Below are 13,460 nucleotides of genomic sequence, written 5' to 3' on the forward strand. Positions count from 1 at the left end.
GCCCAACCACCCTTCATGTTTCACTTGTCTTCATCAATTGTATAGTGCTGTTTTTATGTTCGTACAACACCGAGCATAAGAAGCCTTGTTCCTGGGTTGGGCCTCTGGGCGCTACTGCATTAGAAATATTTAATAAGATCCTAGCTTTATAACAGAGAAGCATTTAACTCAAGAATGCTTTTTTTATTTTTTTGGTACCTAGACATTGAAAGCACCTGGTTGAAAATCATGTTGGGATGATGTACAAAAACTGAATGTGACTGTGTTATATGTTGTTGTTACTCTAAAATCCCTCTTCTTCTGCTCTTCAGGACCTTGCAAATTAGAGAATTAAATGTGATGCTTGGTTTCAATATGAGGGCACAGCACTGTGAAAAATGCAGCCTCTTTTTGCAGTGGACATAAGTTAATGCCAGACGCATTTCAACTGAACATTCTGAAAATTCCTAAGAGAAGATAAAAAGATTTGCAGTGCATCTTCGCTGGCAGTGGGTTTACTATGCACTGGCTTGCAGCTATTATGCTGCACAACATACATCTATGGTCAGATTTCACTTCCAGAGGAAAAAAGGAAAAATTTGCTTTTGTACTATGATTGTTAATAAACTGCTATTCGAATACTTAACACGGTATATTTAAATCATACAGAAAAAAATATCTATTGAACTGAAAAATGCATCCACTGTGGCATTGAGAACAAATGTTCTAGTCCTTGGTGTTCATCTAAGAATATCTTGTAGATTAACAAGCATTTCTTTTAGGACCCCTTACTTCCCAGGTACTTGAATGCAACCAGGTATACACTTTTTTTTAATGACAGCTGTTTTTAACTGTGGAAACAGCATTCTTCTAGGGAAAAGTCAGTCTTTGCCTTTGAATTCTAGTGCAATAAAAGAGTTTAACTATTTAGCCTTTCATCATGAGGACATACATATGTTTCTTCCATTCTTCAGAAATTCCACAAGTGTTTCTATAGATATATCTTAAAATTCAGCATAAAGAAGATGTTTATATTTTAGGTATGAGGCTCCTGACCCTTTCTGAATGGGTTCCTGGTGGAATTTTATATTCCGACACAGGTATCATTACTGCATGGCTTTCTTATTTGATGTAGTTGTTTGATGGTTTTGTATATGAAGGGTTCCTATGTACATGTAACCAAGACTGGTCATTTGATATTGCTACTATTTGACTCGTCTGTGAAGTTCTATCCTGCATTCCTTCATTGGTTCTCTCACAGATCTATGTCTAATGATATCTAGGTTCTCTCACTGATCTTTATCTAGTGATGATGACAACTGGGTTCAAAGAGAAGGAAGACCAGTAATAGTTATTCTTTAGTGAAAGTATTAATGAGGAGGAGGACTATATTGGAGATCATATGGGAATCTTGTGGGATTTTGTAGGGTTCTATAAGACCTTCCTTTGGCTACGTATGATAGTGCTGGGAGAGATGGTGAAGGGTTTGGGCCATGATGCTTTCAACACGCTGGTGACAAATAGCTCTAGGTCTTGAATTGAGGCTTGGTGTGATGTCTTCTTCCCCTGTAAAAAGAAAAGGAGTACTTGTGGAACCTTAGAGACTAACCAATTTATTTGAGCATGAGCTTTTGTGAGCTCACAAAAGCTCATGCTCAAATAAATTGGTTAATCTCTAAGGTGCCACAAGTACTCCTTTTCTTTTTGCAAATACAGACTAACACGGCTGTTACTCTGAAAACATTCTTCCCCTATGTTTGGCCAAATTGGGGCTATCACTGAGGATAAGCTCGAAGTTTGGTCCAGGTAAACTGAAGGCAGTGTTGTTCGACTGGAGGAAAGGATTTGGAAAGCTTGGTGAGAATTGTGCTTGTCCCCATTGTGGAACCCATGCATCTGAAGAAGTGGGTTTCTTACCCATGAAAGCTTATGCCCAAATAAATCTGTTTTTAAGGTGCCACCAGACTCCTCGTTTTTGTTGTTGTTGAAGAGTGTCAGTTAGTTGTAGCACATATAGTTAGTTCTGGACCATCAATTGCTTCTACAGTCTGGGTGGCTGTGGTGGCCAGAAGAGCTGCTTTTTTTTTTTTTTCTTCCTTACATGTGTGGTTGGTGCAATGATTACAACTCTTTCTCCGATACGCACCTTGGCTACTGTTATCTGGGCCTCTGTGGTCCCTAGAGTAGCTGAATATGACATACTCTACATAGGGCTACCCATAAATACCGTTGAGAAGCTTCAGCTAGTGCAGAAGGCAGTGACACATTCTTTCAGCAGGATTCGTGATAGAGAGCACAGGAAACCAGTTCTGCAGTGCTAGTGCTGGCCTCCTCATACAGTTTAAACAGTTGATTTCTAGAACGACTATCTTACCACACGCTGTTGTGGCAGGTTGGTCACCAAAGGTTCTCACGTTAACAATCCTGAGATTTAAATATCTGAGGGCATGCGATGGAGCTTTTCAGTGGAGCATGTGTTACCCCTGCTGTGGTTCTGAAAACCCTGGGTAACTTAACTATTTCACTCCAGGCGGTATCAGGAATAAATCGGTGGGAACACAAGCAATTCCATCATGATAAAAGATTTATGGAAGTAAGCATGCTCTATCTAAAACTGCAGTGTATTAAATTTGAGCACACACAGATACAAGCGATAGGTTTAGAACATCCCAGATATTTACCTAACATCTGGAACGGTGTTGAGTAATTAACAGCAGGTTCCCAGTGGGCAGTTGCTCACCCACCAGGGAGAAAAGGTGTCAGGAAAAAGTCTTTCAAGATGGCTTCAGAGGACTGCTCCAAAGTATATTCTAGTAGCTAGTCTTTTATAACTAACTTCTACAAAACATATAGGTCATAATGACCCCTACTAAATCATCATTTTCCCTAACTTTCAATAAACTTCTAATATCAGAGGAGCCCAGACTCAAGGTTTTCCAACTACCAAGATTTTCAGTCTCACTTGTTTACTTTTCTTTCCCCTCCTCCCGTTCTGCTTAGCAGAAACTGTAGGTAGTTTTGACCTTGCTTTTGAAAGCCTGTTTTTCAAATTAACCCTTAACTATGTGGTGTTCTATTTTATTAATTCATGGTGGCTGAATGCACATAATATGGTTGCAACTGGCTTGATCACATTCTGGGATACACATATCCACCAAATCCAGGGTTACAGATGAGCAATTCTGGAATTCACTTACCCTGCTAATCCAGTCAAGCCTAAATTTAACCTTCAAGCCAAAGCCCTTCTGGAGATTTTTCTGAGGAAAAGCACTGTATAGGAGCAAGTATGTATGTATTTATTTATTTAGACTTTTGCCTGGTGTAGGTTGATGGCCAAGAGTTTTATGTTGACTCTTTTTTGAGGATATGTTCTGAGATTTTGTTCGTTTGTGATAGCTGTACATTTAGGTGTTGTCTTTTCATGATTATACTCTTTCTACTCTGCTAGTATCTCGAGGATGTTAAATAGCAGCTACTAAATTTAGATATATTAGATCAACTCTCTGGAGAACTTGCATTCAAGAGTTTCTAAAGAGCTGTGTGAACAGCTCACACAACCATTAATGTTGATTTTCAGTAATTCTTGGAATACTGGGGAAGTGCCAGAAGACCTGAAAGCAAGCTAATGTTGTGCCAAAAATTAAAAAGGGTAAACAGGGTGATGTAGGTAATTATAGGCCTGTCAGTCTGACATTGATCCTCGGCAAGATAATGGAGCAGCTGATATGGGATTTAATTAAGAGAGAATTAAAAGAGAGTAATATAATTAATGCCAATCAACATGGGTTTATGGAAAATAGATCCTGTCAAACTAATTTGGTATCTCTTTTGATGAGATTACAAGTTTAGTTTATAAAGGTTATAGTGTTTATGTTGTTAGACCACTGTAAAGCATTTGACTGGGTACCAAATGACGTTTTGATTTAAAAAAAAGTAGAAAGATATAAAGGTAACTTAACACACATTAAATGGATTAAAAACTGACTAATAGATCTCAAAACACAATTTTAAATCAGGAATCATTATTGAATGATGATGTGGTGCAGTGGTTCTCAAACTTTAACAGCCTGAGGACCCCCATTGTGATTTAAAATTTTTCGCAGACCCCCAAGTGCCCCACTCAGCCCCAGGCCCCGCGCCCAATCCACCTCTTCCCGCCTCTTTCTGCCCCCATCCCCACTCCTCCCCCTCCCTCACAGTGCCTCCTGCATGCTGCTGACCAGCTATTTTGTGATGTGCAGGAGGCCCGAGGAGGGAAGGGGAGGAGTTGATCAGCAGGGTCGGCAGACCCCCTGGAGTACCCTGGGTCCCAGTTTGAGAAACGCTGATGTAGTGTGTTTCTAGTGGGGTCCCATAGGGATTGGTTCTTAGTCCTAAGCTATTTAATATTTTTATCAACGACTTGGAAGAAAACATAAAATAATCACTGATTAATTTTGCAGCAGACACACACACACACAAAAAAAATTAGAGGAGTGCTAAATAATGAAAAGGACAGGTCGCTGATTCAGAATGATTTGGATTGCTTGGTAAAATGGGTCCAAGCAAATGACATTTATTTTAATGTGGCTAATGCCAATGCAGACCTCCAGGAACAATGAATGTATGCGATACTTATAGGCTGGGGACTCTATCCTGGGAAGCAGTGATTCTGGAAAAAAAAACTTTGGGGTTGTGGAGGATAATCAGCTGAACATGAGCTCCTCTATGGCCAAAAGGGCAAAGGCACTCTTCGGGTGCATAAACAGGGGAATCTCAAGTAGAAGTAGAATGGTTATTTTACCTCTGGAGTTGACACCACTGTTGGAATACTGCTGTTCAGTTCTCACATCCAGAATTCAAGAAGGATATTGCTACATTGGAAAGGGTTCAGAGAAGAGCCACAGAAATGATTAAAGGATTAGAAAACCTACCATACAGTAAAAAGAAAAGGAGGACTTGTGGCACCTTAGAGACTAACAAATTTATTTGAGCATAAGCTTTCGTGAGCTACAGCTCACTTCATCGGATGCATTCAGTGGAAAATACAGTGGGGAGATTTATATACATAGAGAACATGAAACAATTGGTGTTACCATATACACTGTAACAAGAGAGTGATCACTTAAGGTGAGCTATTACCAGCAGGAGAGCAGGGAAGGGGGGGGGGGGAACCTTTTGTAGTGATAATCAAAGTGGGCCATTTCCAGCAGTTGACAAGAACGTCTGAGGAATGGCGGGGGGGGTGGAAAAACAAGGGGAAATAGTTTTACTTTGTGTAATGACCCATCTACTCCCAGTCTCTATTCAAGCCTAAGTTAATTGTATCCAGTTTGCAAATCAATTCCAATTCAGCAGTCTCTCGTTGGAGTCTGTTTTTGAAGTTTTTTTGTTGAAGAATTGCCACTTTTAGGTCTGTAATCGAGTGACCAAAGAGATTGAAGTGTTCTCCAACTGGTTTTTGAATGCTATAATTCTTGACGTCTGATTTGTGTTTATGCTCAAATAAATTTGTTAGTTTCTAAGGTGCCACAAGTCCTCCTTTTCTTTTTGCGAATACAGACTAACACGGCTGCTACTCTGAAACCTACCATACAGTAGTAGATGCAAAGAGCTCAATCTATTTAACTTAACAAAGAGAATGTTAAGGGGTGACTTGATTATAGTCTCAAACAGAGGTTCTCAAACTGTGGTCCATGGACCATTAGTGTTCTGTGAGCTCCATTCAGGTGGTCCGTGGATAGTTCCCTCTAAGGTATGTTCCTGGGCAGCCGCACATGAGAGAATGAGGGTCCATCCACTCCTGGGGGCAGGGAGGGGGCGGAGTTGGGGTGGGGACTTCAGGGAAGGGGTTGGAATGGCGGCAGGGAAGGGGTGGGAAGAGGCAGGGCAGGGGTGGGGCCTCATTGAAGGGGTGGAGTGGGGCGGGGCCAGGGGCAGGGGAGCAAGGAGGGGGGTGTCAGTGATGCAGCCCTCGGGCCAATGCACTAGTCTTCATGTGGCCCTCGTGGTCATTTGAGTTTGAGACCCCTGGACTACATGATCACAGTGGTCCCTTCTGGCCTTGGAATTTAGAATCTATTAATTCCTGTTGGTGTATTTATAAAGAAATATAACATACCTAAGTTGAGAGATGGACTACAATGTACTTCCTGCTTTAAGTTTTAGAAGATGTATTTAACCTCTTCCCTGGAAAGAGTGAGAGAGCTATGATAGAAGAGATTGAAGACTTATTCACCAGCCAGAGATTTTGCTATATCATAACCTCTGGATTTAGGTTAGTAGATTTTCATGATCTCCTTTATGGACCTAATAGGATAGGCAAAATGATAACCTGAAATTGCTCACTCTTTTGGGCTGACAGTAATGGAAATTTCAAAACAACTTTTACAAGTTGTATCTGACAACACACATTTGCGAAAGTGCTAGAACAAACTGCATGATAATACCAAGAGACTCCACCCATAGTCACAACAGATAAAAACAGATATGACTTTATATCCGTTTTTACAGGAAAAAAATGTTTTCAGCCTACTAGTGTAAAACCAAAAGGAGATGGAAAATATGTAAGTGAAAAGAGGTGCAGCGCAAATGAGGATATATTGCAAAGTGATCTTCATTCTGTAGATTCAGTTCTTTGCAGGTGTGAATGAGTGCAGCTGCATTGGCACTAGCATAGACTTTTGTCCCATGTTAGTTCAAAATCACTTTGACATTAGCCAGTGTGAAATATTTACTGCTAAGTAGTTGCAAATTTTGTACATGTTCACTCTCCTTGACATAGTGAATACAGGCCACTGTTACCATGGGTTGTAGAAAATATGAAATCTTTAAGAGAACACTTTAATAATTCTCTAGACTCTCTTTTGCAGGACATTTTAAATCATTGTAGTGCTGAATCTTCCCTTCTTGAACCCAAATTATTCTATATAAAAAAGAAATAGTTTGGCCTGGGAATAATATATCCAGTATATATTGTGGTTGAATTAAATATGTTTCAACCATATTGTTACACTGCAGAGGACATAACCCAGAAGGTTTGGGGTTTACCAATGTATAAAATGTGAACTCAGTAATTCATTTTAGCTGTAGAGAGACCAGTTTTGCAGAAATATATCCAGAACATTAACTCTTTTTTACAAGTACGTGACAATTTTAACTGATAGCGATACTTAGTTAAATTCCAGCCCAGTGTAGCATAGATATGCTGTGGGAGAGAAGGGTGGAGGAGAGAAAATCTTGAAAGGGACAGAAATATTGTCGGGGGGTGAAGCAGTGGATTGTGCTGACAGAGCTAAATAATATATACAAAGCAAGGAATGCATGTTAGTATGAGCTCCGAACTAAATTGAAACAGCCGGTGAGAATCAGTTTTAACACCTAGCGTGATGTATGATCTGTTATTCATAGATTGGTTTTGTCTTTGTTCACACTAGAAAGCACTGCTGGTTTAATCATACTCATATAGTTAAAGTAAAAAGAAAAGGAGTACTTGTGGCACCTTAGAGACTAACCAATTTATTTGAGCATAAGCTTTCGTGAGCTACAGCTCACTTCATCGGATGCATATTGTGGAAAGTGTAGAAGATCTTTTTATACACACACAGCATGAAAAAATACCTCCCCCCACCCCACTCTCCTGCTGGTAATAGCTTATCTAAAGTGATCACTCTCCTTACAATGTGTATGATAATCAAATTGGGCCATTTCCAGCACAAATCCAGGTTCCCCCCCCCCCCCCCACACACACACAAACTCACTCTCCTGTTGGTAATAGCTTATCTAAAGTGACCACTCTCCTTACAATGTGTATGATACAAACCCACCTCATGTGGATGCTGTTACGCCAGTACATCTTATTCTGGTTCATAGGTCTGATCATAATCCTGCAATTTTGTTATACATCTTTTTAAGTTCATGTACTAGATACGTGGATCATTTTATTTTCTTTGTGTTTCTTTTCATGTTTCTTCCTGTCCATAATATTCCAAAAATAGTCTGTGAAATTGTTCCATATTAGCATGTGGTTCTGCTCTGTAAAACTCATTGTGGGGTTTATTGTGTTTCACTAACTACATATCAAATTTGTTTAATGTACAAGTAAAATTATTATTTTTCCTAGCTTTCAGCTGTGTGAACGCAGCCTGGGACCTGAAATTCAAGCTGGGTTCTCACCATTAGTACCAGATATTCTGCAAGCCAAATTCTGTTCTCTGTTAAACCAGTGCATCCCAATTATCCCCAAACTCTGCCCTCATTGGCACAGGAAGTTGTACAGGGAGTCATGAAGATTAAAAAAACCAGCTTGACGTTATGACAGGTTTCAGAGTAGCAGCCGTGTTAGTCTGTATCCGCAAAAAGAAAAGGAGTACTTGTGGCACCTTAGAGACTAACAAATTGCTCAAATAAATTTGCTAGTCTCTAAGGTGCCACAAGTACTCCTTTTCTTTTAGCTTGACATTAGAAGCCCAGGTTGAGTTTAATGGACTGATGGATTTAACTAATAAGCCATACCACTTTTTACTTATAAATATAGCAAACTTGGTATGGACCCAATAAATCTGAAGCCCCATTAAGCCAGTTGAACAATCACTTTTACGAATAAAATATCACTTTGACTCTGATCCATCTGTCTGGAGAAAGGGAAATGAATGGTTTGTTGGTTCAGCGTTCACTCCCTGCTTCAGAGGAAGAGGTGTATTTTGTAATCTAGAGCACTAGCTAAGCAAAGAGGCATACTCTATGCGGAGTTGGCCTGGGAGAAAGAGAGCCAGGACCTGTAACCTCTTGATATCTTCTTTAATAAGTTGTCTTCTGTCAAGAGTAGGATCATGTGAAAATTAAGAACATTGGCCTGAGTCTGTGAAAATTGCTCATTCAGTGACTTATCATATTGAATACAAAGTAATGAAATCTGCACTAAGTAATATTTAGTATCAAAGTGTATACACTAGTCACCATTAAAAAGTTAACATTTGACTATAGCTGTAACTATTGAGGTATCTCTGTGGGTAAGTGCTGATCTTTTATGGTAATCATTATGGAAAAGTGGCAGAATCTGGTCCTTTATGACTTAATTATTTATACAGGTTAGATTCTGAACAGGTAAGAGAAAGTGGTAGACTTGTGTGATAAAGGAACATGCAGAAAATCTTGCACTAGATATGATCCCTCCATGTAAACTTGAATAACTGATCCTCATATCCCTTGCACTTTTGCCACTAAGGAAGGCTCCCAAATAGAAGTATTTTGCTACATTATATGAATTACATTAGAAACAAATGTAATACGTAGGGCTAAATACCATTTCTTTTCCTGTTCTGTCTTTCCAGTCTGGTACTGTGAAACTGACAAAACCAGTAGCTCTGTGGACTCAGCAGGATGTCTGCAAGTGGTTGAAGAAACATTGCCCTAATCAGTATCAAATCTACAGTGAGTCATTCAAACAGCATGACATAACGGGTAAAGTATGCAGTATCAGAAATATTTCACTTTTTTTGTTAAATTGCTTTTAATGCTGCCCTTAAATAGGTACAAATATACAGTAAGGGCCTTTGGTAGTTAATTGTAAATTTGCAGCAGAATACACCAATTTGCTTCAACCTTAGTGAGCTGACTGTTCTCCATAACTCAGAAAAATAGATTTGGAAGGGATAATTCAATGGGGAAAAGGGAAGATGGGGATGAGTGTATGTATACTCTAAGAACTGGATCTTGCTAGATTGTCAATCCACACGCTTGTCAACTGGAGCTGATCGAAATCTGGAATTCTAATTCTGCAGGACATTTTGAAAAAAGTTTGCAAATCAGAATGAAGACTATAAATTTCAAAATATTCCATGAGCAAAATTGTGAAACTTCTTTTCAACCTTATTGAAAAGTGTTATTTCAATATGGCTCAAAGGTTTCTTATATACTCAACTTATTATATATATTATAATGCAGCAAAGTCAAAACATTTGGACTATTATATTATGTTACGTCATGCTGTGATATAATAGTTGAAATGTTTGAGTTTTATGTTCTAAATCACAACTTTAGAAAAATTTTATAAACTGGCTTTGGAATTGGTATATGGAGGTCATCTTCCATCTTCGCCACCACTTGTGGTGAGGTTGGGTGACAGGGCAATTCTGCCTTAATTTCCCTCCCTCTTTGATGGGTTGCCCACCTTCTAGCCTGCTTCTCAATTCCTTGGTATGGCCGGAGCCCATTGGCCAAGTCACTGATTGATTGTCTTTTGCCCCTCTTGCATGTTTGGACTCTGGACTCTGTGGCCCTAGATGAGGGGTACACACTCCCTGGGCCCTTTGGGTATGCTCAATTGTTCAAGGCCCCTTTGCTGGGTTTGGTAGGGGAATCCAGGCCTGCCCACCTGGGTTTTAGGCCAACGACCCTGTACAAAATGGCTGGCTTCAAGCTTTCCCAACCTCTTATAGTTTTCCTGGCCTACTTTCTATCATGCCTCTGAGTTACACCCTGTGGTCACCCAGTTTCCTGGGCAGCTTTCCTGTTGCCAAAGGCACCTGCTCTCTGTGGTTCCTCATCCTCATTGACACCCACCCCATTCTTCTGCTCTGCCATTGTTTTATCTCTGCAACTATTGTGAGTCTCCCAATCAGCCCCAGCTGAGCAGGCAGTCAGTTTCCCCAGGAACCCTTTAGGCTGATACAGCATGGGATCTGTACACCCTGTGACAGGTATTTTAATTGGTAATTGTTGGCTTGGTAATTGGTTTTCTAATTAGTTTGGTAACTGGTACTTGGTTTCCTCAGTTGTAATTGTTGTTCAAGTGGATAATTGATATTTGGTGTAGTCATTGGTTTGGTAACTGGTAATTTCCTATTATAATTAGTGAAATATCAAATATTAAACTGAAAAAATCTGAGCAGCCAGGAATTTAGCTGGGGAGCCAGGCTGCCTGCTTCCTGTGGAACATTTCAATTTGGTTGAATCAGCATTTTCCCACTGAAAACTGTTCCATCAGAAAATTTTCAGCCAGCTCTGTTGTCCACATTTTAGAAGTTTTCAGGGACAATTCTCCAAATAAATAGTTTTCTGAGATGAGCAAGTTCCTAGGCACCAAAACCACCGCAATTTTAAACTGAAACTGGCTGCTTTTATGCTTCCCCCCCCCCCCCAAGATTATTTATTTTTATGATACTTGATCAATTAAAAGTAATAAATGATCATTAAAATGAATGTTAATAAAAATTATTCAATTTGAATGGGGTTAGGGCATGTGGCTTGAATGGGTCCCTGGGACCAAGGACTGGGCTTTGCAGCAAGGGTGGGGACTAAGGGTGGGCAGCCAGGGAGATAGCAGGAGCTTTACTACTCAGCCCTGCTGGCGACCTCTTTGTTTCCTGCTTTGTCCATCCAACCAATTTTAAAGATCAGCAGCTGAGTCAGAGTCCCACAGATTCTCTGAAGTCCATCTGAGAGTGACTGCTCTCTAATGAACCAGAGCAGTTTGACAGAAAGCAGCTGCCTCCTTAGCAGAACTGCAAGTTTTGACAATTTAGGCTTCAATTTTTACCTCTTCTGATCTCCTTGTTACTTAAATGTATTAGGACAGGATGGTTGCAGTCAAGTTGTTAGAGATTGGGAGCTTGCAACTCCACTAGAGGCAGATGCCTCCTGTAACTTCAGTAAACGGAAGTAGCTGGTGTCTCTGAGCAGTTCCCTTCGTTGTATTCAATAGACAACTATTTGACTATGAAGAATAAAGGAAATAACGATGTGTTTAATTGTAACATTTCAAAATTTGCTTGTATGAGAGAAGTTATAAAAATGTGTATGTGAAATATGGACTTTGTGGGGACTGTGGTTGATTAGCTAGGGAAACACCTACCTCCCTAGGACAGATAAGATAATAAGGTAAGACAGAAAATATCATATTGCCTCTATTTAAATCCATGGTATGCCCACATCTTGAGTACTGCATGCAGATGTGGTCGCCCCATCTCAAAAAAGTTGTATTGGAATTGGAAAAGGTTGCACTTTCCTGAACAAAAATGATTAGGGGTATGGAACAGCTTCCATATGAGGAGAGATTAGAAAGACTGGGATTTTTCAGCCTGGAAAAGAGACGACTAAGGGGGGGATATGATAGAGGTCTATAAAATCACGACTGGTGTAGAGAAAGTAAATAAGAAAGTGGTATTTACTCCTTCTCATAACACAAGAACTAGGGGTCACCAAATTAATAGGCAACAAGTTTAAAACAAACAAAATTAAGTATTTCTTCACACAAGGCACAGTCAACCTATGGAACTCTTTGCCAGAGGATGTTTTGAAAGCCAAGACTATAACAGAGTTCAAAAAAGAACTAGATAAATTCATAGAAGATAGATCCATCAATGGCTATTAGCCAGGATGGGGAGGGATGGTGTTCGTAGCCTCTGCTTGCCAGAAGCTGGGAATGAGCGATAGAAAATGGATCACTTGATGATTACCTGCTCTGTTCATTCCCTCTGGGGCACCTGGCGTTGGCCACTGTCGGAAGGGAGGATACTGCTCTGACCCAGTATGGCCATTCTTATGTTATGTTCTCCCTGCCCCCAGTATGCTGCCCCCTAGCCCCCGAAAAAGAGGGGTGAGTAATGACTGTCGAAGCAAAATTTCACTGAGGGGGCATTTGAAAGTTTTTTCTCTGCAAAAGTCGGTAATTATTTTCTAAAACGTTACATGGAAAATTCAGTTGTTCTCTGGAGTGTTATAATGCCAGATTGGGGACCTCCAAGTGCAAATCCCAACTGAACCTTCGCTATGGAGTTGCTACCAGTCCCCCATAATATGGGCATATCCATCAATGTATATTTGTAAATATATATGGTTGTGTATAGCTATAGTTTAAAAAAATAAAATACTGTTATAAAGATGTGGTGAGTCACACTTTGACCACTTTACTTTTATGTTCTATTTTCTCTACCTATTGCTGCCTTTTTTCGGGTGCAGGCAGTCCCTGGGGATGTTGAAATGCAAACAAAAAACTGTCTTTAATGTCCTTACACATTTACATGGGAACACATTAATTGCAGATTTTATAAAACCTTGGGCCTGACTCTCCATTGTCCAGCACCTGTGTTGTCATTTACACCAGGGTACAGGGAATGTAAAATGCTGCTGTTCTGATTGGGTAGCCTTTTACGCCCTCTTCACATTGATGCAAATCACAACACAAGGTGCAGGGGCAATGGAGGAGCAGGCCATTGTTTTTATAAAATGGCCTGACAGCATACATTTAAATACTGTGGGGAGGGGCTTTTCTTCTTGTTACCCTTCTGTTACAGAGCCTGAACTTACAAGACTGAAGACAGTAGGAATTTTGGCTTGCATTGACTTTAAAGGGAGCAGGACTGGGTCCAGGGTGAATAAAGAACAACTATCCTTGGGAAAACCTATCAGCATGGTGGCAGCATAATAAGGAATATGCCTAAATAACTGCTTGTTAATGTGTTTTATATTTTTAAGAAACCTTCCATCTCCTGTTTTTTATA

General features: G+C 40.0%; 1 protein-coding gene across 7 annotated transcripts in view; it reads left to right on the top strand.

Moving 5' to 3' along the window:
* SAMD12 (sterile alpha motif domain containing 12) overlaps positions 1 to 13,460 on the top strand; it is a 228,781-nt gene that overhangs the window by 57,458 nt on the left and 157,863 nt on the right. For 3 of the 7 annotated variants that reach the window (XM_043539156.1, XM_043539158.1, XM_027828571.3), the window contains exon 3: positions 9,291 to 9,390. In XM_043539156.1, coding sequence (XP_043395091.1) covers positions 9,291 to 9,390 — 100 coding nt within the window. Of the gene's footprint in view, positions 1 to 9,290; positions 9,421 to 13,253; positions 13,453 to 13,460 lie in introns of those variants that run through there. The other 4 variants (XM_043539157.1, XM_043539155.1, XM_007066264.4 and 1 more) reach the window with 2 other exon arrangements.

This window comes from Chelonia mydas, chromosome 2, assembly GCF_015237465.2.
Source record: "Chelonia mydas isolate rCheMyd1 chromosome 2, rCheMyd1.pri.v2, whole genome shotgun sequence".
NCBI lineage: Eukaryota > Metazoa > Chordata > Testudines > Cheloniidae > Chelonia > Chelonia mydas.